Genomic DNA, 24,133 nt, shown 5'->3' with positions numbered 1-24,133 from the left:
TGTTGCAGTCTCTGAATGAGGTGTTGGTCCTTGTTCTGTGCTAGAAGTAGGGATGAATGGAACATCTCCTGAGTTACATGCCTCCTCCCCAAGTTCTCCTCTATCAGAGATTCTCAGCTTTTCCAGCCCACCATTTATTTGCCCTGGTTTAAAAACAAAACAGCAGCAGCAGTAACCCCAAAACCCTGCCCAGACCAAACAAAAGCCCCTTTGTTTTCTCTAGGCATTGGATTCAAGCGGAAATCTTGTTAGGGAACAAACAATAATGGCTTTTCTGCACTAATTATAGCTCTTGAAGCTGTTTATTCAGTATGAACAGATTAAAATGTGGGTGCAACCTCCCTGTCCCGTTCCCCAGGTTTTTGCAACTCTACCTCTTTTCCTCCCTGGACTAATGAGTGATGTGTTAACAAGTCATCAGTGGTTTCTGGAGGTAATGAGGGGGCTGTTGTGCAAACCTGGGTTGGCGAGGACTTCATCCTGTCTGACCCACCTCCCATCTCACTCTCTGCCAGACTTTCTTGTCTCTTTAAACCAGTCTCTGGGGAGGACAAGTGTCCAAAGATCACAGAATCACAGAATCGTCTAGGTTGGAAATGACCTTGAAGATCATCCAGTCCAACCGTTCACCCAGCACTGACGATTCCCAACTCCCCCAGGTCCCTCAGCGCTGGCTCAGCCCGACTCTTCAACCCCTCCAGGGATCCCGGGGACTCCCCCCTGCCCTGGGCAGCCCATTCCAACGCCCAACAGCCCCTTCTGCACAGAAATCCTTCCTCAGAGCCAGCCTGACCCTGCCCTGGGCAGCTTGAGGCCATTCCCTCGGGGCCTGGCGCTGGGGCCTTGGCTCCAGAGACTCATCCCCCCTCTCTGCCCCCTCCTGGCAGGGAGTTGCAGAGGGCCAGGAGGTCTCCCCTCAGCCTCCTCTGCTCCAGACTGACCCCCCCCAGTGCCCCCAGCCGCTCCCCAGCAGACCTGTGCTCCAGACCCTGCCCCAGCTCCGTTGCCCTTCTCTGGCCACGCTCGAGTCCTTCAATGGCCTTTTTGGGGTGAGGGGCCCAGAACTGAACCCCCTCAGCGAGGGGCGGCCTCCCCAGTGCCGAGCCCAGGGCTCAGATCCCTTCCCTGTCCCTGCTGGCCACGCCAGTGCTGACACAAGCCAGGATGCCGTTGCCCTCCTTGGCCCCCTGGGCACACTCTGGCTCATTCTCACCCCCCCCAGCCCCTCTCTGACCGGCAGCTCTCCAGCCACTCCTCCCCAGGCCTGTAGCCCTGCTGGGGGTTGTTGTGGCCCAAGGGCAGCCCCCGGCATTTGCCCTCAGTGAAACTCCACCAGTTGGGCTCAGCCCATGGCTCCAGCCTGCCCAGGTCTCTCTGCAGGGAGCGATGCAGTAACATGGCTCGGTGCCAGGGTTGGGGACGTTCCTGAGGGATAGATGGGTACTGGGAAAAGCATTTGCAGAGCAGATGAGAGCTGCAGGTACCACAGTGGGCTCCTGTTCCCCATCTTTGTGTGCAGGCTTTGGGGCTCTTTACAGGGCTGTAATTTTCTGCCCGCTCCAGGCTCTGCTGCTTATACAGACTTTTTCTTAACTTCTTGGCAGCAGGAAATCAAAATAGCTGCGAAATCCCCCAAAAGATGGTTCTTCCTGACTGTCATCCTGCAGTGCTTCTTCCTCGGTGCTGCACGACTGCCCTGTTTTAATGTCGAAACACAAACCGCTCCCCAACTGGGTGTTCCCAGAGTCATCATCATCTTCAGCATTTTACGATATTGACCGGGCTCTGCGATAAGAGCTATTATTAGACCACTGCTTTTAATAGAGGTAGAAAATTTCAATATCAGGTGCAGCACTGCAGTCTGAGTAAGTCCTTATCAGCGCTGAAACCCAGATCAGCACGTAGGAGGGGGTGAATCCATGACCTGTGCTCACATCACACCCGGTTCCCAAGGGCTGGTAATTAAAGCAGCTTCATCGCTGGAGCTAATTCTGGTTTTATTGTCCTGGTTATGGAGAGAAAAGCAGAAGCTGGAGGAATAAGGGTGATGGTTTCATTTTCTGTGCTCCTCTCACACGCTGCCGTTAGCAACGTCACACTGGGAAGAGAATCCCTCTACTGTGCGGAGTCAGGTCCTCCTCTAGTTTTACCCAGCAGAAGCCCAGGGCAAAAGCTGCTTTATTTTAGTCCCTGACACACAGGGTCTCTCCAAGGCTTTTAAACCAACCACCAAACAGGTCGCTGTCTTCTTCCAGCGAGTCCATCAGCGTCCCCATGATCCCTTTGGGCCTGAAGGAGACAAAGGAGCTGGATTTGCTGGTACCTCTGAAGGTGAGCGTTGGGGTTTTGCACACTTGATGCGATGCGAGATGATGGAGGGGTGACCGTGCACTTTGAGGGATGTTTCAGCACAGGGATACGGTTGGGTGCTGTAGAGGAGATGCTGCAGCAACTGCAAACCATCTTCTGTTTTGGAACAGCTGCAAAAAAATAAATTTATGGGGAGGAGCTGGACTTAAAGTATGGGAAAGTGTGAGATGAGGGTCTGGAGATGCTGGAGAGCCAGGCAGGGGAGGAGATGGTTTACCCTGGTGCAGGTTTCCTTGCAGGGACAGCTGGCAAATTACTTCTACAGAATCGCCCAAAGTCACCCTTTAAATCATGAAAATAGTTTTGAATGGTGACTCAGAGTTTTCTTTTTTTTCCCCCATGCAGGATCTCATCAGTGAACACTATGGAGAGGAAGGCATCTTGTTTGAAAAAGAAATTAAAGAGTTCATGGAGCTACGGCAGGTCAGTGTCCCTTGAATTGCAAAGTCTTGCTTTGGCTTATCTAGAAACGCTCACTGGAGGTGCCACATTTTGCTCCAGGGTCCCCTCAGCTTCTCTCCAAACTGCAAACAACTTCTTGTGTCTCAGGGTGCAGGATTCCTGCGCTGGAGCACCTCAGCTTCGGTTCATAGCTTACGAAATATTACAGGCCATTTAGTAATTGTTTTCTTTCCCTGTCCTTTAATGTCTTGCTAACCTAGAACTGAACAGCAATAAAAACTATAATGCAATCCATTACTGGTTTATGAATGTTAGTTCACCCCCGGCAAGACTAAATGACTGCTCCCTCTCCAGCTAGCACTTGGAGAAGAGGAAATATAAAGCAATCTGATAAAGGTGAATTTTCTCCTCTCCTATGAAATAGCTCTCAGATGTAACTTCAAGTTTTACCTTGCTGGGAAGCTTTAATCTGGGAGAGCAGAAGGAAAGAGACTTGCTCCAGTCCTTGTGGAGGGCCTGATCGCACTCTTCAGGCTGTGGGAGAGGAGCCCTGCAAAGCCAGAAGATGGAAAAAGGTTCATGGTTAAAACTAGGTGTTAGGAGAGCTCTGACCCTCCTCCCCATGCCAGGTCAAAATTTCAAAGGTTTTTTCAAGAGCGAAAAATCATATTTCTTCCCTAGAATTTATTACATCAGCCTTTGCGTGAATTTCTCTTAAAAAAAAAAATAAATCCCAACATGGTTTAGATAAGTGTTGCCTCCAACATGGCTCCCAGGCTGCTGGCTCTGGATTTGGGTGCCCCAGTACCTAACTGGTGCCTCCCCAACCTTTTCCACAGCTGAGCCTGTGCTGAGGGGGGCTGTCTCCCACAGCTTCGCAGCATCTCATCCACTATTGATCTGATTCTATCGATCTAATGACGGGTGGAGTTTCTTCCCTCTGGGCTGGCCAGCAAGTGCAGCCTCATAAATCCGTCATTTCCCTTCCTGTTTTCCCCTGTTTTCCCACCCACGTGTCTCCTCTCCTGTCCCTGCAGGCAATGCGCACCCCCAGCCGCAACGAAGCGGGGCTTGAGCTCTTGATGGAATATTACAACCAGCTCTACTTCCTCGACAGCCGTTTCTTCCCTCCCACCAAAAGCCTGGGTGTCTTCTTCCACTGGTTGGTGCAGCTTTCCCCATCCCACCTGGGGCATCATGAGTGCGGAGGGAGCTGGGGCCAAACCTCCACGACAGAATCTCTGCCTTGGCAGCAAAGCTGCCAGTCAGAGAGGGACTGGGGGGATTGAGAATGAGCCAGAGTGTGCCCAGGGGGCCAAGGAGGGCAACGGCATCCTGGCTTGTGTCAGCACTGGCGTGGCCAGCAGGGACAGGGAAGGGATCTGAGCCCTGGGCTCGGCACTGGGGAGGCCGCCCCTCGCTGAGGGGGTTCAGTTCTGGGCCCCTCACCCCAAAAAGGCCATTGAAGGACTCGAGCGTGGCCAGAGAAGGGCAACGGAGCTGGGGCAGGGTCTGGAGCACAGGTCTGCTGGGGAGCGGCTGGGGGCACTGGGGGGGTTCAGTCTGGAGCAGAGGAGGCTGAGGGGAGACCTCCTGGCCCTCTGCAACTCCCTGCCAGGAGGGGGCAGAGAGGGGGGATGAGTCTCTGGAGCCAAGGCCCCAGCGCCAGGCCCCGAGGGAATGGCCTCAAGCTGCCCAGGGCAGGGTCAGGCTGGCTCTGAGGAAGGATTTCTGTGCAGAAGGGGCTGTTGGGCGTTGGAATGGGCTGCCCAGGGCAGGGGGGAGTCCCCGGGATCCCTGGAGGGGTTGAAGAGTCGGGCTGAGCCAGCGCTGAGGGATCTGGGGGAGTTGGGAACGGTCAGGGGGAGGGTCATGGTTGGGCTGGAGGAGCTTCAAGGGCTTTTCCAACTGAGATGATTCTGTGAAAGATGGAGCCGAGTTTTCACTTTGCTCTGGGCTTGATGGTGTCCTGGGTTGGGCTGGTTAGGGGGATCAGGGGAAAGTGTGTGCCCCAAGGTGATGAGCCATGATGGGAACAGTGTCTGCAAGCCCACGTAGAGCACTGAAGACCCTCCAGGCTCCTCCTGCATCCATGAGTGGGGACCAAGAGATGGGCAGGCGTTGACTCTTCCCTTCCACAGGTACGACTCGTTGACGGGTGTCCCATCCCACCAGCGGGCACTGGCCTTCGAGAAGGGCAGTGTGCTCTTCAACATCGGAGCCCTGCACACCCAGATCGGAGCACGGCAGGACCGTGCATCCCTGCCAGGGCTCAACCAGGCCATCGATGCCTTCCAGAAGGCAGCTGGTATGTGGGTTCACCCCCTTCCCCAGCTCCTCAGGAACGTGCAGGCATCATTTCCCTGCGGTGGCAATAATCCACATGAGTGCAAGAAGGGGAGGGAGCAGCTGTGCAAGGACAGATAGGGACAGGGCATCTCCAAGGGACCACAAACCAAATTTGAGCCAGCAGTGTGCCCAGGGGGCCAAGGAGGGCAACGGCATCCTGGCTTGTGTCAGCACTGGCGTGGCCAGCAGGGACAGGGAAGGGATCTGAGCCCTGGGCTCGGCACTGGGGAGGCCGCCCCTCGCTGAGGGGGTTCAGTTCTGGGCCCCTCACCCCAAAAAGGCCATTGAAGGACTCGAGCGTGGCCAGAGAAGGGCAACGGAGCTGGGGCAGGGTCTGGAGCACAGGTCTGCTGGGGAGCGGCTGGGGGCACTGGGGGGGTTCAGTCTGGAGCAGAGGAGGCTGAGGGGAGACCTCCTGGCCCTCTGCAACTCCCTGCCAGGAGGGGGCAGAGAGGGGGGATGAGTCTCTGGAGCCAAGGCCCCAGCGCCAGGCCCCGAGGGAATGGCCTCAAGCTGCCCAGGGCAGGGTCAGGCTGGCTCTGAGGAAGGATTTCTGTGCAGAAGGGGCTGTTGGGCGTTGGAATGGGCTGCCCAGGGCAGGGGGGAGTCCCCGGGATCCCTGGAGGGGTTGAAGAGTCGGGCTGAGCCAGCGCTGAGGGATCTGGGGGAGTTGGGAACGGTCAGGGGGAGGTTCATGGTTGGACCGGAGGATCTTCAAGGTCTTCTCCAACCTTTATGATTCTGGGATTCTGTGAAGTTGAACTTTAGCACCATGTTGCTTCTGGGGGTTATGAAGAAGAGCTGGGATGACCCAACAGCCACCCAAAGGGCTCTCTCTTACCACGTGGCAGTAGGGATGTCCCAGCTGGGGAGCCGAGAGATGCTAATCCATCTGTGAGCACTTGGGGAAAAAAGGGACCCTGGGACTGCCATCACCTGGGGCGCTGGAGAAGAAAGCTGTGGGCACAGTGATGGTTTAGACAGCAAGGGAGGGACCCCTGACTTTTTTATCCACCAGTTATAGCGAGATGTTTGATGTATGAGCTGGGTTGACAGCTCTTCTCTTCCTCCTCTGCTAGTGGGGAAACCTTTGTGGTCCAAAAGTCTGACCTTCCCGCTTACAAGCCCGGTGGCTACCAGGAGCTTCTCCCTCTTGCAGGTGCCTTTAATTACTTGAAGGAAAACTTCTCCAACGCTCCCAGCCTGGATATGAGCGCCGCCTCCTTGAATATGCTGGTGCGGCTGATGGTCGCCCAGGTCCAGGAGTGTGTCTTTGAGAAGATGACCTTGCTGCGTGCCCAGCATGACTTCCTTGCCCGGCTACAACTGGCCCAGGAGGCAGCAAGGGTGAGCAGCTCGGAGAGGAGAGGACTTGATGGGGCTGTCACCATTGGAGAGGCTCCTTGTGTGGTTGGCAGAACCCCCTCAGGAGAGGACAGCCTGCTGTCGCTGTCTCCTGATGGATGTCCTACACCTCACCCCGTGGCTTAGCAGCTTGTCTCTTGATACCTCATAGGTGGAAGATGTCTACTCACTGGTGCACCAGACAATGACCCAGGCCCACGTGAAGGATTACGTTCCCTTCTCTTGGACCACCATGGTCCACGTCAAGTCAGAACATTTCAAAGCCCTCTCCCACTACTTTGCTGCCATCGCTCTCTGCGACTGCCCCGGTGAGTGTTACAGCTTGGAGGGAGCTGTCTGCTCAGCCACATGCTGGCGTCACGTGGTAGCCTGGTGTTTGGGAGGGATTGTAAATCCAAAAAAAAAGGTGAAGGGAGGCATGCCCAAAGTAGGTGGATAGAAAACCTAAAGTTTTTGTGATGCTCTGAGCTGTTGATCTTGCTTACTGACTCAGTGATTCATGCACAGGGCAGATTTCCCCTGTATTTTTGGTTTGCACAGCACTTGCAAAATCCGAAAAGGTGCTGTAGGGATGTCACCTGCTGTCCCCTTTGGGACTGGGTGGATGAACAGGGGGTCAGCTGCCAGCTGACCACACATGTGCCAGTGTCCTCGGCTGGGCATCCTCCAGAGGCACCCCGATCCATGTGGCGAGCCAGCTGGGGGCTTCAAAAATAAAAATAAAGCAAAAAAACCTACAGGATATCCCTGGACAAACTGGTCTGGGCTACTTGAATTTAATTGCCAACCTCATGGCCAGCATCCCAGGGTATGTCTGGCTGTGCCAGAGCTGGGCTTACGTGGCTCCAGGGAGCCAGCTGGAGCACGGACGTGGGATGCAACCCATGATCTCCATCTGTGCCATCACTGACACTCATGCAAGGAATTTTGGGTCAAGCAGAGGATCTGGGGGTGGGCTGGCGACGCACGCTGTGACCTGTGGTGCCGACCCATCATTTGGTGGGGTGGCTGAGGACAGGCTGGGGGACTTTTTGAGGGATGACTACCAAAAGCAGTGCTGTGACGGCGATAGCTGCCAGACTGTCCCAGCATCCTCCCCCGCTCCGGAGCCTGCCCAGAATCTTGCTGTCGGGCTTGTGCTGCGTGGGTGTTGGCAGAACCAGGATTGAGCAGGGAGAGATGCCGGGGCAGAGACGGGAGAGAGTGGGGTACTGCGGGGCTGGAGTGGCTTAAAGGCAGAAACAACGGAGGATAGTGATGGGGCTGGGTTTGCATGGGGTTACAAGGGACAGGGCAAAACTTTCCCCTAAAATTTTGAGGCCGTTTGCCTCTCTTCATTACCTAAGGTGCTGAGGAAAACACAAATCTGCAGGAGATGCCTAATTTGGGTGTTTAGGAATTTTTTTTTTTTTTTTTTTTTTGCTCCATCCAGACCATGCTGTTGAGACCTTGTGCCCGCTTGCTGCCTCTCCCTGCCCCCCCCTTGTTCAGAACAACAAATCTTTTGCTCCAGCTGGAAATAAACTCCTTACGCTGCAGTTTAATCGCCAGAGGGGATGCTGGCACCAAGAGAGCTGGCACGGGGAGAGCCAGCCCCAGAGCTGCTGGTTCCCAGCCCTCTGGATGCTGATGCCAGGGTGCTCACCAAGCTTTGGGATCTTCCCTTTGGACCAGCAAGTTCACAAAGCTCCCTGGAACCCTCTGGGTTGCTCCTTATTGCACTCTGTGCCTGGGGAAGGAAGCTGCCATAGAACCCCGAGCTCCCTGTGAGCCAGAGGGGATTCAGAACAGCTTTGACTGGAAATGAAGGTGTAAAAATCACACCTACAGAGCCCAGCATGGTGCTTGGAGTGCCTGTGCAAGCCGTATCCATCTCAGTTTCTCCACGGAAGGGACCTCCTTGGTTGCCCTGCAAGTTCTCTGCCCATGCAGGGGTCTCGGGCTCAGCAAGGAGGGCTCAGCTCCCAGGTTACACTTTAATCTTGCTCTGCTTTTGTGCTTTAGTTGTTGTCTGACTTGGCTCCGTGTCACTAACCTTCAGGTGGGGAGAAGGCAGGGCTCTTAATTTCCAATCTTGCTTCCAGACCAGAGGGAAGGAGGCAACAGAGCTAGATACTTGTGCTGTGCACGGGACAAATCCTGCACTTATCTTCAAAGCTTGGTGCAGCCTTGAGTGTGAGAACTCATCCCTCTGCCCTTCAGTGATGTCTTGGTTGGTGCAGGCTGTGGCTGGGTGAGAGGAAGCTGCTGCTGAAGTTATTGGGGCCACATGAACGTGGATGTGGCTTCCTGGTCCCCTTGTCCCCACTGCCACAAAGGGCTGGGTGGCTGAGCAGTGTCCTGACTTCTCTCTAAGCCCCTCCCCACCCATTTATTTCACACAGCGGCGTCAGATGATGAACTGCCGGAGCAGGAGAAGGCTTTTATACAGTTCCATGTCACCATGCCAGAGGGACCGTCACTCCCCATCCTGCTGCAGGACCCCGAGGAGAGGAGGAAGCTGGGTAAGCACTTTGGTGGGGGCAGAGCCCCCTGTTCTTGCAGTGGCCAGCAGGGACAGGGAAGGGATCTGAGCCCTGGGCTCGGCACTGGGGAGGCCGCCCCTTGCTGAGGGGGTTCAGTTCTGGGCCCCTCACCCCAAAAAGGCCATTGAATGACTCGAGCGTGGCCAGAGAAGGGCAACGGAGCTGGGGCAGGGTCTGGAGCACAGGTCTGCTGGGGAGCGGCTGGGGGAACTGGGGGGGTTCAGTCTGGAGCAGAGGAGGCTGAGGGGAGACCTCCTGGCCCTCTGCAACTCCCTGCCAGGAGGGGGCAGAGAGGGGGGATGAGTCTCTGGAGCCAAGGCCCCAGCGCCAGGCCCCGAGGGAATGGCCTCAAGCTGCCCAGGGCAGGGTCAGGCTGGCTCTGAGGAAGGATTTCTGTGCAGAAGGGGCTGTTGGGCGTTGGAATGGGCTGCCCAGGGCAGGGGGGAGTCCCCGGGATCCCTGGAGGGGTTGAAGAGTCGGGCTGAGCCAGCGCTGAGGGATCTGGGGGAGTTGGGAACGGTCAGGGGGAGGGTCATGGTTGGGCTGGAGGAGCTGCAAGGGCTTTTCCAACCCAGATGGTTCTGGGATTCTGTGAAACCTCACTGCATGGGTAGTGAGGTCCGTCATACCCCTACCCATGTAGGCATGGTCTCCACGAAGACATGTGATGAGCTGTTGGGGGGATTCTCTCCATGCAAATACACCTTTTTTTGGGCTTTCTTTGAAAAGAGCCCCTCCTTGGAAGGCAAGAAAGCATCATGGTTCCCTATTAGGGTGTTGAGGACCAACTCACGGTGCTTGCACCAACCTGTCCAGGCGAGTTTGACAGTAAAACCTTGGGCCCCGAGGTGTTCTGTGCCAAGTAACGTCACCCAACGCAGCATGGAGAAATCCGCAGGGACATGGAGATCCTGGAAGCTGTTTGGCTTGGTCTTGCTGTTGACTTGGCTTGCTGACAAGAAGACACAGCAGATGCCAGGGGGTGGCTTTTTTAGCTTCATCGAAAGGCCTGGGAGACGAGAGCTTCCTCCCATGCGGATTTTCAGCTTCAGGGGAAAAACAGGGTGTTGCTTATTCAGCTGAAGTCATGTTTTGGCAGCCCCTCCCTAACAAAGCTGCAGCGAGAGCAAGCTCAGCTTGATTTTGGGGTGTCATCTCCTGTTTGCCTCTACCATGAGCTGCCTCCTGGTGCTCTTTGCCCTCGTTGCACACACGTGAAAGGAGACAGTTCCCACCAAGGATGAGTTTGTCACGTCTCTGGCCCCAGCAAAGTCCTTCTGGCTGCTCGGGCATATTTCACTGCTGGGGATGGGAGGTGGAAGGTGTGTGTGAGGAGACTCCGTAAACGAACCCCCAAACCGGAGTGTTATGGTCACGCCACTCCAACACCCCCAGCTTCTGTCATCTGGTTTCTCGATTTGCATTAGCTCCGTTCCCAGCTCTGCCTGCTCTTCCTGGGGAGAACGGGCTCTGTTCAACGTCTGGTGGTGAAAAATAAACATGCAGACAACAGCCTCAGCTCTGGTTTTGGTTTATAGGAAGGGAAGAAGCTTGTAGCATTAAAATCGTCTCCCTGGAAGGATTTTATATTTTTTTTTCCTCCCTTCCCTTGTCTCCTAGTCTTATAACATTATGTTTTACGAAACATAATATATTCCAACATCTTCAATTAGAGCGGAGCCAAAAGCTTGCACAAATTCCATGCCCAACCTCTACTCCCCATAATCTCTCAGAAATAGCAGGAGTCATTGATAGTCATTAAAACCTCGTTGCTTTCTCGCTGACAGTGAGTGCTTTGAGAAACTATGATTGATGCATTTGATGCAATTACTTTGGAGAGCCTCTTCCCCTCTGGTTTCCATCCAGCCTCAATATATTTCCTCGATTGCGTCTTCTGAGAGAGAAAGGCAGAGGTCTTCACACCACTGGCTGCAGTCCTCATTAAGTCGGGAGCAAACTCCAACCATCTCCCTGGGTTATGTTGCCACCGTGTGTCCTAAAACTGGAAATGCTGCAGGCACACGTGTTTCTATGATACGTGTGTGTATATATATATAGCTTCTTCGGTAGTTTAGCGTTGGATACGGGTATCTTGGTTGCAGTCTCTTGCGAAGGAGATGTTTGCACTGATACCCATGGGTCATCGTGATTTCATCTCTTCTGGCCGTTTTTCGACTGCTCTGTTTTCAGGAGGGTGGAAACACATTGAAGGCAAGTTGAGAGGAGCAAAGCAAGAGCAGATGCTGAAGAGGAATGCAAAGCAGGACCGACAGGGCAAGGAGAAGGCTTTGCTTAGCCTAGAAAAGAGGGAGACGTGTTGCATCTTCCCAAAGCTGAAAGGCTATCGTTGGGAGGACGGGGCTCAGTTGTCCTCTGCGTCCCTCCCCAGGGGATGCAAGGTGATAGAGAGAAGTTAATTTGCAGATGAGATTGAGGTTAAGCATTAGGAGGGACTTTCGGGGGCGGCGCAACGTGGTGGCGGCTCCTTCACCGTCGGTTTTCGGGAACATCTGCCAGCTCCGCTGCCGGCACCGGGGGAGTGAAGTAGGTCACCCTTCAAGGTCCCTACATCGGGGGCTGGAGCTGACGGCTGGGACCTACTCCATTTAGTGCACGTTGAACGGCTGGCAGGCTGCGAACGTGACTGGGCTGTCCCTGAGTCACGTCGGGTGACACAGCCGCGGAGGCTGCTGTCAGCTGTGGGCAGCCGAGCGAGCGGAGAGGGAACGGCGGCAGTGGCGGGGCTGCTCCGCTCGGGCTGCCATCTCTCTGCTCCCTTGCAGGCAAAGCTCACCTGAAGAAAGCCATCATGAAGCACGAGGAAGCCATGAGGATTCACGGCTTGTGCAAGATCCTGCGGAAGATGGATATCCTCCAGGAGGTCCTCTCCTTCGCCCACAAACGCTCGCTGAGTAAATACTCAGAAATCGACCATGAGGAAGACTTCTTTGAAACTGGAGATGCCCCGGACATTCACCGTAAGTGTTTGTTTTAGGGGTGCAGCTGGAGAGGGGATTTGTGGCAGGTTGCACGGGGTGGGAAAACTCCACGGTGAGTTCAGGGCGTGTTGCTGTGGACCCAGAGCTCCCTGCACAGCAGTGGAGCGTCGCAGGTGGGAGTGGGGGCTCTGGGTTTCTTGTCTGGCAGGTGCCTGAGCAGGTCCCAGCTCTTACAGGTCATACCATCCGCTCCTCGGGGAGCACGATGTAGAGGCAGCAGCTGCCGTGACTACCTCACCCCAGTGTATGTGTTTTTCTCTCCCTACCACTAGCCAAAACGCACCAGAAACCAGAGATAAAATCCCCCAACTTCTCCCAGGTGAAGGTGACCGACCTCTTCCACAGGCTGGTACGTAAAGCTCTGGGACAGAGGTTGTCCCGAGGGAGCAGACATCTCCTCCTCCTCCCCTGCATGCTCTGCTTGCCTGGTTTCCTTCCTCCCCGCAGCCTCTTCTCCCTCTCCCAGTGCAGCCGCCGCGCTCGCAGCCGGCTTTCCAAGGAGGATGAGCCACCTCCTTGCAGGCAGGGACCGACCACAGAAGGAGGGCTGGGAGGGCACAGACCTGTCTCTGCACACCCCCAAAAAATGGGTTGTGAAGCTCCTCTGGCACACAGGGGAGCAGGCACAGGAATTTTGGGTGGGCTTGACCTGAGAAGGACCGAAGGGACCCTTCAGAGGAAGCGTTTTGGGGGCAGGATGGGGCCAGCTGGGATGCACCAGGAAAATCCCACCGGATCTTTATCCCTGCCCTCTTTAGGCTTGCAGGGTCCCGGGGAGCGGGGCTGAGCTTTGGGGCTGCTGTGGGACCTGGCTGTGCTGTCCCCCTCCCCCAGGCACCCCAAGGGCTGCGTAGCACCCCAGGGAGAGGTTGGGCATCTCTGCTTTTGAACAGCCCCAGGGCAGGCAGGTATATCCTGGTCCCGTGGGAATAGAAAAGTAGGAAAAAGATAGGAAAATAGGAAAGATCTGGGTGGGAGGGATCTGACCCTGAAGAGGCGACCTGTCCCACCGCCTCATACCCTGCTGCTGGACCCCCCCAGCCAGGCTGCATCCCCTAGGGCCAGGCAGCAGTGATGATTTTTATTTTTTTTTCCTGAAGGGAATTAAGGAGCCACCTCTGCCCACCCGAGCATTCTGTTTTGTTTGTGCCAGGATTATAGTATCTAAACTGATGCCAGCTCACTGACTGTGCCGAGACCTCCTCCTCCTGCCTTGCAGGAGCGGGGAGATGCTGAGAGGATGTCCCAACCTAAGCTCTGAGCAGAGGGTTGGACCAGAGACCTCCTGAGGTCCTTCCCAGTTCACCCAAAACTGCTGCTGCTGTTCATAAAGCCAGCGTCTGACACGGATTTTTAAGCACCTCTAGCTTTATAGTGCATAAATCTGCATTTAAGGGCGTGCAGGCAGCGTAAAACGCTGGTAAGGCGCAAAAATCACATCCTTAAAGAAATGCAAAAGACAGGTTTTCTTGCTCTGCCTCCTCCCTCCCCATCCGTGTTTTTTGAGATTGCACGTCCCCAGGGAGTTGTTCTTGCACCGAAAAGTGCTTTCCATGTTTCTGCCTTACCCCAGGGACCCCTTTCAGTTTTCTCAGCCAAAAACAAATGGTACCCAGCACGGAGAGTCCACCTGATGAGAGGAGAGAACGGTTTTGGGTTCACACTGCGAGGAGACTCCCCCGTCCTCATTGCTGGTGTCATCCCGGGGGGCTGCGCTGCCGTGAGTACCCCGGGTTCTTTCTGTCCCCGTGGGGATGCTGGAAGTGAGGTGTCAGGGGTTGCCTCGAGGGGTACCGGGTGGTTTTAGGCCTGAACACTCAGTTGGTAACCGCACTGGTGTGCTTAGGTAGCGACTAATCACTCGCGGATCTTAGCCTGGGGCTTGCAGATGGGTGTCGTGAAAGAATTGAGATATTTTTAGGAGGCAGCTAAGGAAAAAAAGACAGAGGTTAGCTGAGTTTTTAACTGCTGGCAGCCTCCCTTTGGCAAGCACCCAGCTCCCTTCTCCCCCATTTTGGGAAGTGACAGTGGATGGAACAAGATGGCAGGTCTGAAATGTGAGTTATCTCAGCGAAAACTCTCTGATGTATCAGGGACAACTTTGTTTTCCAGCAGAAGCTTGCTGGAGCATCTTGGTGGGACGCCTGAAAGGTCTCCCTGCTCCCTCAGCACTTGTTGATGCCTTGATGGATGAAGGGTGTGCAAAGAACCTTGCTGAGCCTGTTTTCTCTAGGACTGAGGCTTGCAGGCAACGTTGGTTTATATTTTTTTTTACAGACCTGCAGCATTTAACCTTTATCGAAGAGTCGGAGCTGAAGGTGCTTTTTGCAAGGCTGTAAAAAGTCACGGGGCTGGGAGTTTATAGCATGTTGGATGTCGAGTGTGGCCATTTCCAGCAGCTGCAAAAGAGATTTTTAGTCTGTAGAGCATCCCACTTCTGTGCGCGGATGCAAAAATCTGCAAAGCAGATGCAAAATGTTTAGGATGATGAAAGCATCGATTGTCTTGTGCTGAGGGTGGAGGGTGAAGGGTGGGCCCCACCACTCCCTGTGGCCTGTACCCCCACAGGATTGGGACCTACAGAGTGGAGTGGACATGAGGCAGACCTCTCACCTTGGCACCTGTGAGCTCAAACACGTTCATCTTCTCTCTTCCCCCGCAGGAAGCTGGGCTGAAGGAGGGAGACTACATCATCTCGGTGAACGGCAAGGACTGCAAGTGGTCCAAGCACGCCGAGGTGGTGCAGCTGCTGAAGAGCACTGGGGAGGAGGGAGTGGAGATCAGTGTGATAACCCTGCAGGGCTCAGAGGGTTCGAAAACCGTAAGTCACGTCCCAAGCCTGGGGTGGGAAACTGCAGAGGAGGTTCCCCAGTGCCTTGCTCCCAGGCTGGAGGTGCCGGGCTGAAGCCAGGCATCACGTCTGCAGCCCAGGTGCTGCTCCCAGCTTCACGCCCCTCTCCGTTCCCCTTCCCAAACAGGCAGACAAAAAGGCAGCGGCGATGTCCTCGGGCAGTGGGATGCTGAAGAGCAACAAGGAGAACAGCCGGAAGAGCCTGATGAACAGCAAGAGTGCCAGCACGCTGCTGGTCTGGAGCAAGAAGAGCAAGCGGAGCAAGAAGAGCACCTACAGCGTCCCCTTCACCGCGGTGGGAGACAACGAGGCCATGTACTGAAGCGGCCACCGGGCCGGGTTGTATCCCACGAGCTCCGGGGCTGGCTGCCCTTGAACCCTGGCAAGCACCGGTGGCCCGTCCTGGCTGCGCTGGTGTCGGTGCTGCAAGGACCCCCCTGCCCCGGGGACGTGCTGCTGGTCGGATCCTCTCCGAAGAGGCGAGCGACGTACAGTACCAGACTCCTCCATCTCCCAACTCCTGTGTTAAGTGATCCTCAGCTAAAGAACACGGCGAAACACTGATTTTTATTCTTCATTTTTACATTTTTATTTTCTTTCGCTCTTAAGGGGTCATGGGGAGCTGCGCTTCGGTATAAAGCAGGAACTGGTTTGTGTCTTCTGCTCGGTGCAAGGAGCAGCCAAACCAAGCCCCAGCCATTAAAGCAAAAGCTGTAACCTTCTTTAGCATCTCCTAGGCTTTCTCTGCAAGGTAGAAGATGGCACCTCTGCCACCACTCGCCGAGAGCTGCTGGCAGAGCCGAATCGTTCAGCAGCTCCAGCTGGAGGTCACCTTCAACTCCCCTTTTTTTGGGAGAGGGCATAGCATGGGCATCGATGATTCATGGTGACCCCATCATGGGGTCCAGTGCAGACCTGCCCAGGCAGCACTGGGCTGTGCATCTCTGCCACGGTACCAGTTAGGGATGTCCCAGTGAAATGGGTTGAAGTTAGGATAGGTTTGACCATTTTTTAGTGCTTTTTATTTTATTTTTTTTTTAATGGACACCCAGGTTGGCCCCACCAGTACAGCCCAGCTGCACAGCCTACTTCTTTGGAAGAAAAGGGAAAGACTTAACGTGCATTTGTTGTCTCGATTTTTAATCAGTAGAGGTGGATTGCCCTAAATATGTGAGTAGATTAATAGCTAAGAGCCTTGGGTTTTTTTCTTCTTGGTATGAGATTAAAATTCCAGGAAGATAGCTCCTCCAGATTATTAAACTACTAAATTTGTGCTAGTATTGGATCTTGCACACGTTGCTAATACCCTAACACTGTGCTGTCAGCATTCATACCCGAGCTGGGCTGATGGATACATGCATCTTGGTAATGTACTGGAAATGCTGGGAGACTCCGGATACGCACTTAGATATATTGGCAAAATTTTCTCAATCCCATTTCTGCCTTGTGCATTATTTTTCTGAAGGCTAAAGAGCTGTCTGGTCTTCAGTGCTTGGATGATCTTGGTAGGTATAAAATACCCTTCAGAGATGCAATTGTATTTTTGTACTTTTTAAGTCGTGACGAATTCGTAGCGGTAGTTCGGCGAAGCGAACGCGCGCTGGCAGCGGGATAACGTCGCGCGAGCATCCCCCCCGGGGTTGTACCGTGACTTCTAGGTGGCTCAATGCCCACGTGCCAAGCTTTTGGCCCCGGTTTTATTTAAGGAGAACTAGAGGAAGGCTTCTAGCTCTGTTATTGACTGAGACACCTCTCCACAGACTGAGACATCGCCAGACCGGATTACGGGTCCGCCTGCCACCGCGAGGCCATCTGGTGCAGTCAGATTTTCTGTGTCATCTTGCCAGCTGCTTGGCCTGGGAGTGGTGAGGGAAGGGGGTAGGTTCACAGAAAAGGCCACTTTGCTGTTAAAGCATCCCGGCAACATCTTCCCCCAATCCTAAACGTGTTGCCAACACGGACGTCTCCGAGCTGGAGATGTATTTATTTAGACGAAGGGCACACAAGCGGCGAGCCTGCGCGTCGCATTGCCACCCGCATCACCCAACTCCTCCTCTGTTGGCGGAGGGGTTGTGTTTTGTGCGAGTTGGATGATTTCCCTAACACCGGTGGTTTTGTCTTGTTTTGGTTTTGGTTTTTTGTTTTTTTTTTTTTAATTTGTACATGGACTCTCACCTTTTATGGATTAAAAAGCACTGATTCAAAACCACTTCGTAGAGCACGTCTCTGGGTACCCCAGCCATGGCGGGGGAATGAGCCCTGGTTGGGTTTTGGGTCATATTTACATAAATCTGGAGTTGTTGAGATTGAGAGAGATGATTTGACACTAGTATGGCCTGATCCAAGGCAAACCAAGGTCCTAAGCATCCACATTAACCCTTTATGAATTGTCTCCCTCTCCAGCGTGGTGTAATGGGCGCTGGTGGCTTTGTCACATGAATTATTTCATGGAAGTAACGTGGGAGGTGAGGAGCGGGGCTCAGGCTCAATCCTGTGGGGGTTTTCTCCTGGGGAAAAAAAAAAAAAAAAAAAAAGAAAACCATTCAAGAAAATCATCTTTGCTTCATACAGTGTTTTGATCTGCTGTTTTTGGATTTCCGAAAAAGGATTCCCAAACGCTTTGCTCTGGGAAGAGCACATCAGTGGGAGCAAAGGCATCGCTTGTGCTGGAGGAGCTCATTGTTAGCTGGGAAACAGCAAAGCCTTCACGTGAGACTCCCGCCTCATCTATTTTCCCTCGGGAGTTTACGTTTCCCTGGGTCCTGCCCCATCCTGGGAGGATGACATAGCAGGTTGACCCAGCGCTGAGGGATCTGGGGGAGTTGGGAACGGTCAGGGGGAGGGTCATGGTTGGGCTGGAGGAGCTGCAAGGGCTTTTCCAGCCCAGATGATTCTTTGATGACCAAGCCCATGGCTGTGGGGCTGGACCATGGGTCCTGGCAGCCAGACAAGTCCCTTGCTCAGGCAACGTGCACCCAACAGGAGTGAGAGGACAGAGTAACTCTCCTTCAGAAACACAGAAGTGGGTTTAAACCCCCTTAAATATGATTGAACCCAGGCTAGTGCTTTCAACACTGGGTTAATACATAAAAGGGTGGTGGGGAGCCTCTTTTTTTTTACCAAGCCAGGGTTAAAACAGCATCTGACTCTTTTTTTTTTTTTTTTGACATAATTTTGTAATTTGAAGGTGTTTCCCCTTTCATCAAACCTCCCGCGCCAACACCGACCTCAAAGCCCTACCAAGTTTTTTCAGCCGCCCACAGTAAGTTGTTCTGCTGCAGTAGATCCTTTTCCCACCTACGTTCAGTGGATGTGGGAAACTCGTGACTCCTGAGCCAGGATCACCTCCCCCTCTGGTGATACATTTTCAGATGAGACGTGTGCTCCATCAGCAGGAGCCTGCTGCTCCCTCCCTCTCTGCTGAGGGGTTACGGAGCTGGATCTTTCCATGATTGTCTTTTCCATCTGGACCAGGACATGGAGGGACCCTGCAGGATCTTGCGGGAGGGAGGACACAACATGGGTAGAAAGCGCAAGAACCATTGCAAAAAAAATACAGTAAGAAAGAACTTAAGGTCTCTCCAACCACTGTCCCTGCGGAAAGCCAAGGCCATCTGCAACAATCCTGGCATCCTGGGCTGGGACTAGTTAATGCAGCTCTTAGGGGCACCTTATGACCAGAGGTGAGGTGCAAAGAGGGTTCATTTTTATCCCTTTTTGATTTCTAGGGCCACTGAGACAGAAAACAGTGGTGCCCACCACCCTGCAAAACCCCAGCAGGGAGAACCCAGCAAACCCAAAGGGCTTCAGCCCCGTTTAGTGCCTTTGAGCTTAAATTTTCCTCCTCTCGGAGCTTCATGCTCGATAATAAAAACCTCCCGGACCATCTATCAGCCCTTGCAGCGTGGTGGGAAGGTGTTTTGATTTTCCCCTCCATTAAGCACGCAACGGCTCTCTTAATAGAAGAGGAGAAAGTACCTGCGGTGTCGGAAGCCACGGCCGTTTGCCGTTTGCCTGCCTCCTCGCTTCACGGCTTGTTGGCACCGTAACCCATAATGGCTCCTCTGGAGTTGTCGCCAGCTACAAATTAATGCTCCTGCCTGTCCCTGGGGACAACAGAAGCAAAGCAGCTACTGGGCTGATGCCCCCCAGCCCTAATGTGGTTCGGGCACGGCGACACTGCAGCCGCGCAAGGTGCTCCCGCTGCTTGTTACACTGAATTTGCCATTTTTTTCATGGGATCAGGCCCTTCAGCAGCACCTGGTGCTTCTTTCCAACAGTCCTGGGCCAGGAGCGGGTCAGTCTGGGTGAAGGATGGGGCAGAGCAGGCTTTCTCCTGCTCCCAAGAGGGAGAATGATGCTGTGCCCGATTAGTCCCTTGTCCGGTGCTCACCCCACCCCACGGAAGGTGCCATCCTCAACCCCGCGTCCCACCTTAACCCTCCCAAGCACCCCTGTGCTGGCTGTGGAATAGGGTGCCCACAGCCACCCTCCTTTCCAGCCTAAGCCCACTGGAGGGCAGCAGCACCCTGCCCAACGCACCCCCTCCTCGCAGCACCAGCACCCCACACAGCTGCCCAGCGAGGCTGGCACCCCTCGACCCACGCTGCCACCCCAGAGAGGGGAGAGGTGTCCCTGGGGTGCTTTGGAGACCAGCCCATCGCAAAGCATGGCATAAAAAGTAGTTTTAAACCATATATCCTGCAAAGCCCTTATGGGGGAAGCGTGCAAGCAATAAAGGCAAGCGTTGCAGTGCAGCACCCTCTGGGGCACAGCACCCTGAGTTCGTAGCAAGCTCCATCCATCCTGTAAAGGAAGGGGGAAATTTTACTGGGAGGACTGGGAGCACCCATCCTGCTCCTACAAGCTGCCCCTTGGGCCCCACTGGGACTGCGTTGGGGACTTGGTCCCCTGGGCTGATCCTAAAAGCTCTGCCAAGGTGCTCGTTGAGATTTGCACGGTCCTCTCTTGGCTCTGGCTCCCCAGCAGCTTGGAGGTGCTACAACCCTCCTGCGTGGCCTTGCATGGCAACGAACAGCACTGGGAGGCTCATCAGCCACGAGGCCACAAAAGAGGGTCTGTGCTGGAGGGGTGTGAAGCCACCAGAGCAGCTGAGCCGGGTGGGCCAAGGCTGGGCTTCAGGTCAAGGCACTGGGGGCTGCAGGGGAGAGAGACCGGGAGGTTCGGTAGCTGGTGGAGACGTAAGCTGGCAGTGTTGCACTAGAGGGCAGAGTCAGTACACGCTGAATCCTGCTCCCCACAGCCCAGCCAGCCCTTCGTCACCCCAAGCCACCCCAGCACAGGGTGGGATAGTGCTTGTGTCCCCAGTTGTCATTTACTCCCATGCGTGTAGCTCCATGCACACAGGACTGTGCAAACCGATCTACGCGCTCGCACCCAAGTCAGCTCTTGCTCTTGCAGTTGCCTCGATGCTGCCCGACAAGTCATCTTGCGTCTGCCCAGCGGGTCAAGTGCTGCTGGGAGAGGAGGGAAGGCAAACTGCCATGGGCAGGGACCTGCCAGGCACCTGCCTGTCCCCAGGGTCCATCATCCTTCAGCTATTTACTGCCAGGACAAAAACGGTGGCTTTTATACCCACTCCCATCCCTGAGTGGCCCCTGGGGAGTGCCCAACCACCTTCTCATGCACAGGAGGTGCTCCCTGTGTGGGAGCAAGTCAGACCTGGCTCAGGGTGGACCTGGTCTGGCTACATCTTTGATCCCTTGTGCTCTATGTTCTGGAGGACATGAGTGTCTCTGAAGGGTCTGCTCTTTGCAGTCCAAAAGAAGATGGAAGAGGATGCTGGTCCTCTACTGGATTCATCTCCAGAATTTGTCCTGAAGCGTATGGGTCACCTTTTCTAAGCCACTAGTTTTCACACAGCACCCTCTTCCTTATTTTAATCTGCAAAATATTTGCCCTAGACAGAGTCCCCTGCCCCAGTTTGGGAGTTGCACCCCAATAAGAGGAGCTGCCGCTGACAATCTCTTTGCAAAAGCAGCAACAAGAGATGGGCAAGTTTCCACTGCAGCACAAAGTCCACTGGCATGGGAAACTGAGGCCAGACCAGAGATTTGGGGCTTTCACGCACGGCAGGGAGAAGAGTCTGGGTCTACATCAAGCAATGAGGGCAAGAGGGCCATGCTGTGGGGCACGGAGATCGTGCTGTGATGAAGGAAAGTCATGTTACAGAGCAAGGTGGACATGTTATAGGACAAAGAGGTCATGCTGTGCTGAAAGAGCGTCGTGCTCTGGAGCAAGAGGCTCATGCTAGGAGGCAAGTGTGTCATGCTACGGAGCAAGAGTGCCGTGCTATTGGTCAAGAACATCATTGTGTAGTACAATGGGGTCATGCTATTGAGAAAGTGTCGTGCTTAATAGCATGAGGTCAAGGGTGCTGTGCTATGGAGCAAGGTAGACATGCTGCAGGGCAAGAGGGTCATGCTCTGGGGCAATGGGGGGGTCATGCTGAGGGGAAAGGGGGATTTCAAGGTCCTGGTGCTCAGTGGGGGTCCCTCATGGCTCGGAGCAAGCCCAGCTGGTGTGACTGGAGGCAGCAGCTGGGCCAGGCAGGGATCTACCCTTGAATTGAGCCAAGCCGTCAGCCTGCACGACCCTCCAGGAGCTGCGGGTCCTACTCAACTCCTGGGGACCAGGGGCCAATAAACCCTGCAGTGTATGGGGGGGCCCGTATCTGTAGCACCCAGGGGCAATAGATGCAAAGCAGCGCTGGGGGGTGCATCTCCCTGCTCTGCCTCTTTCTCTCCTGCCACAGAGTGACTCCTGCCATTCCTCTAGACTCTCCCAACAAACTCATCCTATTTTTTTTTCCCCATCTCGGGAGCACTCCTCCTCTTTTTCCCTGCAGTCACGAAGGGCCTCCTTCTCCAGGGTCCAGTCTTTAATGGGAAGGACAGAACTGAGTCGTTTGGAAATGGCTCCTGAATCTTTAATAAAGCAAACATTGCCTGGGCCATAAACATATGATGACAGCAACAGAGGCTCTCAAGCTTATTGCCTGGCTGCTAGTTCTTTACTTAACTCTGCCATAATGGCTTTAATAGCCCGGGAGGGAGCTGAGGTGAAAGTCCTATTAAAAAATGTATTTCCGAATTTAATTGAGGCTCCATCTGTGGGGAAAGACAGAGGAGAGGTCGCTCCACAAGAGAGCTATGAAAAAAAAAAAGACCTCTCTCCACCTTCCCCCGCTCCTGCCCTGCCTAGGTAGTGCCCAGCAAATCCCACCCCCAGTGGTGGCCCTGGGGATGTGGGACCTGCAGAGTGTTCCCTCCCTGGGAGAGGCCACCAGCCCCCTGGGACTGTCCCTTGCATGAGAGGTGACACCCCCATTTGTGATGCATCCCTTCCTGGACAAGCAGCCATGGTCCGCAAAGCCCATCAGCATGTGCAGGCAGCGCTGCCACCCATACTGGGCAGCACTGGCTGCCAGTGCTGCACAGTGGCCTCACTTGTGGCCTGGATGATCGGGCTGATTGTCTCCCCACCCATCCGACCTGCACGTGGCCTTCGAGTCACCCATCAGTCTGTCCACCTATTCCCATGGGCTCTTAGACACCTAATCACATACACGTCGGCGTAATCAATCCATTTGCTTCAGCCTCATCAATATCCATCCATCTATTCATTCACCTCTCTCAGTCTATCCGACCACCTATCTACCTACCTATTTATCCATCTATCCCTCCATCCACCTATCCATCAGTCAGCCTATCCATCTATCTAACTATCTCTCCATCCATCTATCCCTTCATCTATCTACCAGTCCATCTATCCACCTATCTACCTATCAGTCTATCTATCCATATATCTATCCGCCTCCTTCCTTCCATTGATCCATCTGTCCATCCATCTATCTCTCCATCTGTCCCGTCACCCAGCACTGAGCTTTTCTCCATCCAGGGAAGCTTTATACATTGAGACCTTTGCAGCCCTTTAAAGAAGTCGCCAGGGATGAGCCCAACACTCCAGGTTGGGAGACATCCCCATATCCTGGATCACCACTACTGGGCTAAACACCCTGAGATAGGGTTATTTCTCCCCAGTGAAGTGTCTGTTGGAAGAAGGATGAATAAGGGGACAAACAGACAGGAAGACAGATGGGTGTCAAACAGGGAAGGGAGGAACAAAAGAGGAAACAGTTGGGAACAAGCTGGGAGACAACCCTGTCTGCTCAAACCATGCCAGCATGTGGGCTCGCAAACAGCCACTCTAATTAGTGATGAGGAAGAGGGGTCGGGACAGGAGGAGTTCACTCCTTCCTCCACCCCCTTCCTGCGTCCTCTCCTGGCGAGCATCACCCTGAGTCAGCAGATCTGCCGAGGTCACGCCACCCGCTCTATTAATTGGATTAATAAAGATGTACGTCATTGAGGTAATTACCCACTAATTGGGGATGACAAGGTTGTCAGGGTTTGTCCCTCGAAGGGACAATTTCCCGTCCCAGCCCTCCCCTTTCCCAACACGCACCGAGTCAATCGCATTAATTAAAAATCAGAGAGTCCATAACCTTGTGCTGCCAAGCCCCGGGGAAATTGCTGCCTCCAGAGCCGTGTGTCAGGGCAGGGTGGTGGCATCTGCCACCTCCAGCCACCAGCTCAGCTGGGGAGCACAGCCCAGGCTGCCAGCACCCAGGCAGCAAGTTGGTGGGGTCACAAAGGTCCCTTCTGCCTCCCCTGCACCCCTCATTAACCCCTTGACGATGCTGCAAGGTGCCAAGAGGAGATGCGTGGATGAATACCTTGACGTGCAGCACCTCGCATGCTATAATACCCAGGAGCATAAGGCCCTTGACTTCTTGAAAGAAAACCAAACTACACCATCACCCCCACACACACCCATAACGTGCAGGTAACTCTTGCAGACAAGGCAATGACCATTGGAAATGTTCTGTTAAAAACAAAACAAAACAAAACAAAAAAAAAAAAACAAAAAAACAAAAAAACCAAACCAGCAAACTTCTCCCGAGGACAGATTTCAGCCTAATGCTATCTGGGTGATGAAACATTTCCATTCCGCCAAAACTTTCCCTGCCCTCTCCCTGGAGGGAATCCCTGCTGTCGGCTGTGAATTGTCTCTGCCTCTCCCTGGCCTCCTGCCTTAGTGGGGACGGCCAACGCACGGCCAACCCGCTCCCCTGCGCAGGCAGGATGCCCCAGGGCAGCCTGGTGCTGAGCCCTGCACAGCTGGATGCTGAGCTGTGCTAAGCCAGTGATGTGTCCCACACAGGGACGGGGAGCCTTGCACAGCTGGAT

At 54.2% G+C, this 24,133-nt stretch overlaps 1 protein-coding gene across 3 annotated transcripts in view; it reads left to right on the top strand.

Annotated features, from left to right (window-relative positions):
• Window positions 1-15,583, top strand: part of RHPN1 (rhophilin Rho GTPase binding protein 1) — a 32,117-nt gene extending 16,534 nt beyond the window's left edge. For 2 of the 3 annotated variants that reach the window (XM_074898332.1, XM_074898334.1), the window contains exons 4-15: window positions 2,238-2,331; window positions 2,716-2,793; window positions 3,810-3,934; window positions 4,914-5,080; window positions 6,281-6,468; window positions 6,638-6,794; window positions 8,871-8,990; window positions 11,795-11,989; window positions 12,283-12,359; window positions 13,584-13,730; window positions 14,673-14,831; window positions 14,989-15,583. In XM_074898332.1, coding sequence (XP_074754433.1) covers window positions 2,238-2,331; window positions 2,716-2,793; window positions 3,810-3,934; window positions 4,914-5,080; window positions 6,281-6,468; window positions 6,638-6,794; window positions 8,871-8,990; window positions 11,795-11,989; window positions 12,283-12,359; window positions 13,584-13,730; window positions 14,673-14,831; window positions 14,989-15,183 — 1,702 coding nt within the window. In that variant the 3' untranslated portion in view covers window positions 15,184-15,583. The remainder of the gene's footprint in view (window positions 1-2,237; window positions 2,332-2,715; window positions 2,794-3,809; window positions 3,935-4,913; window positions 5,081-6,280; window positions 6,469-6,637; window positions 6,795-8,870; window positions 8,991-11,794; window positions 11,990-12,282; window positions 12,360-13,583; window positions 13,731-14,672; window positions 14,832-14,988) is intronic. The other variant, XM_074898333.1, reaches the window with a different exon arrangement.
• The last annotated feature ends 8,550 nt before the right edge of the window (window positions 15,584-24,133 follow it).

Source organism: Athene noctua, chromosome 2 (assembly GCF_965140245.1).
Source record: "Athene noctua chromosome 2, bAthNoc1.hap1.1, whole genome shotgun sequence".
Taxonomy (NCBI): Eukaryota; Metazoa; Chordata; class Aves; order Strigiformes; family Strigidae; genus Athene; species Athene noctua.
Note: the sequence above shows the minus strand (reverse complement) of the source record. Positions and strands in the feature narration are given on the sequence as shown.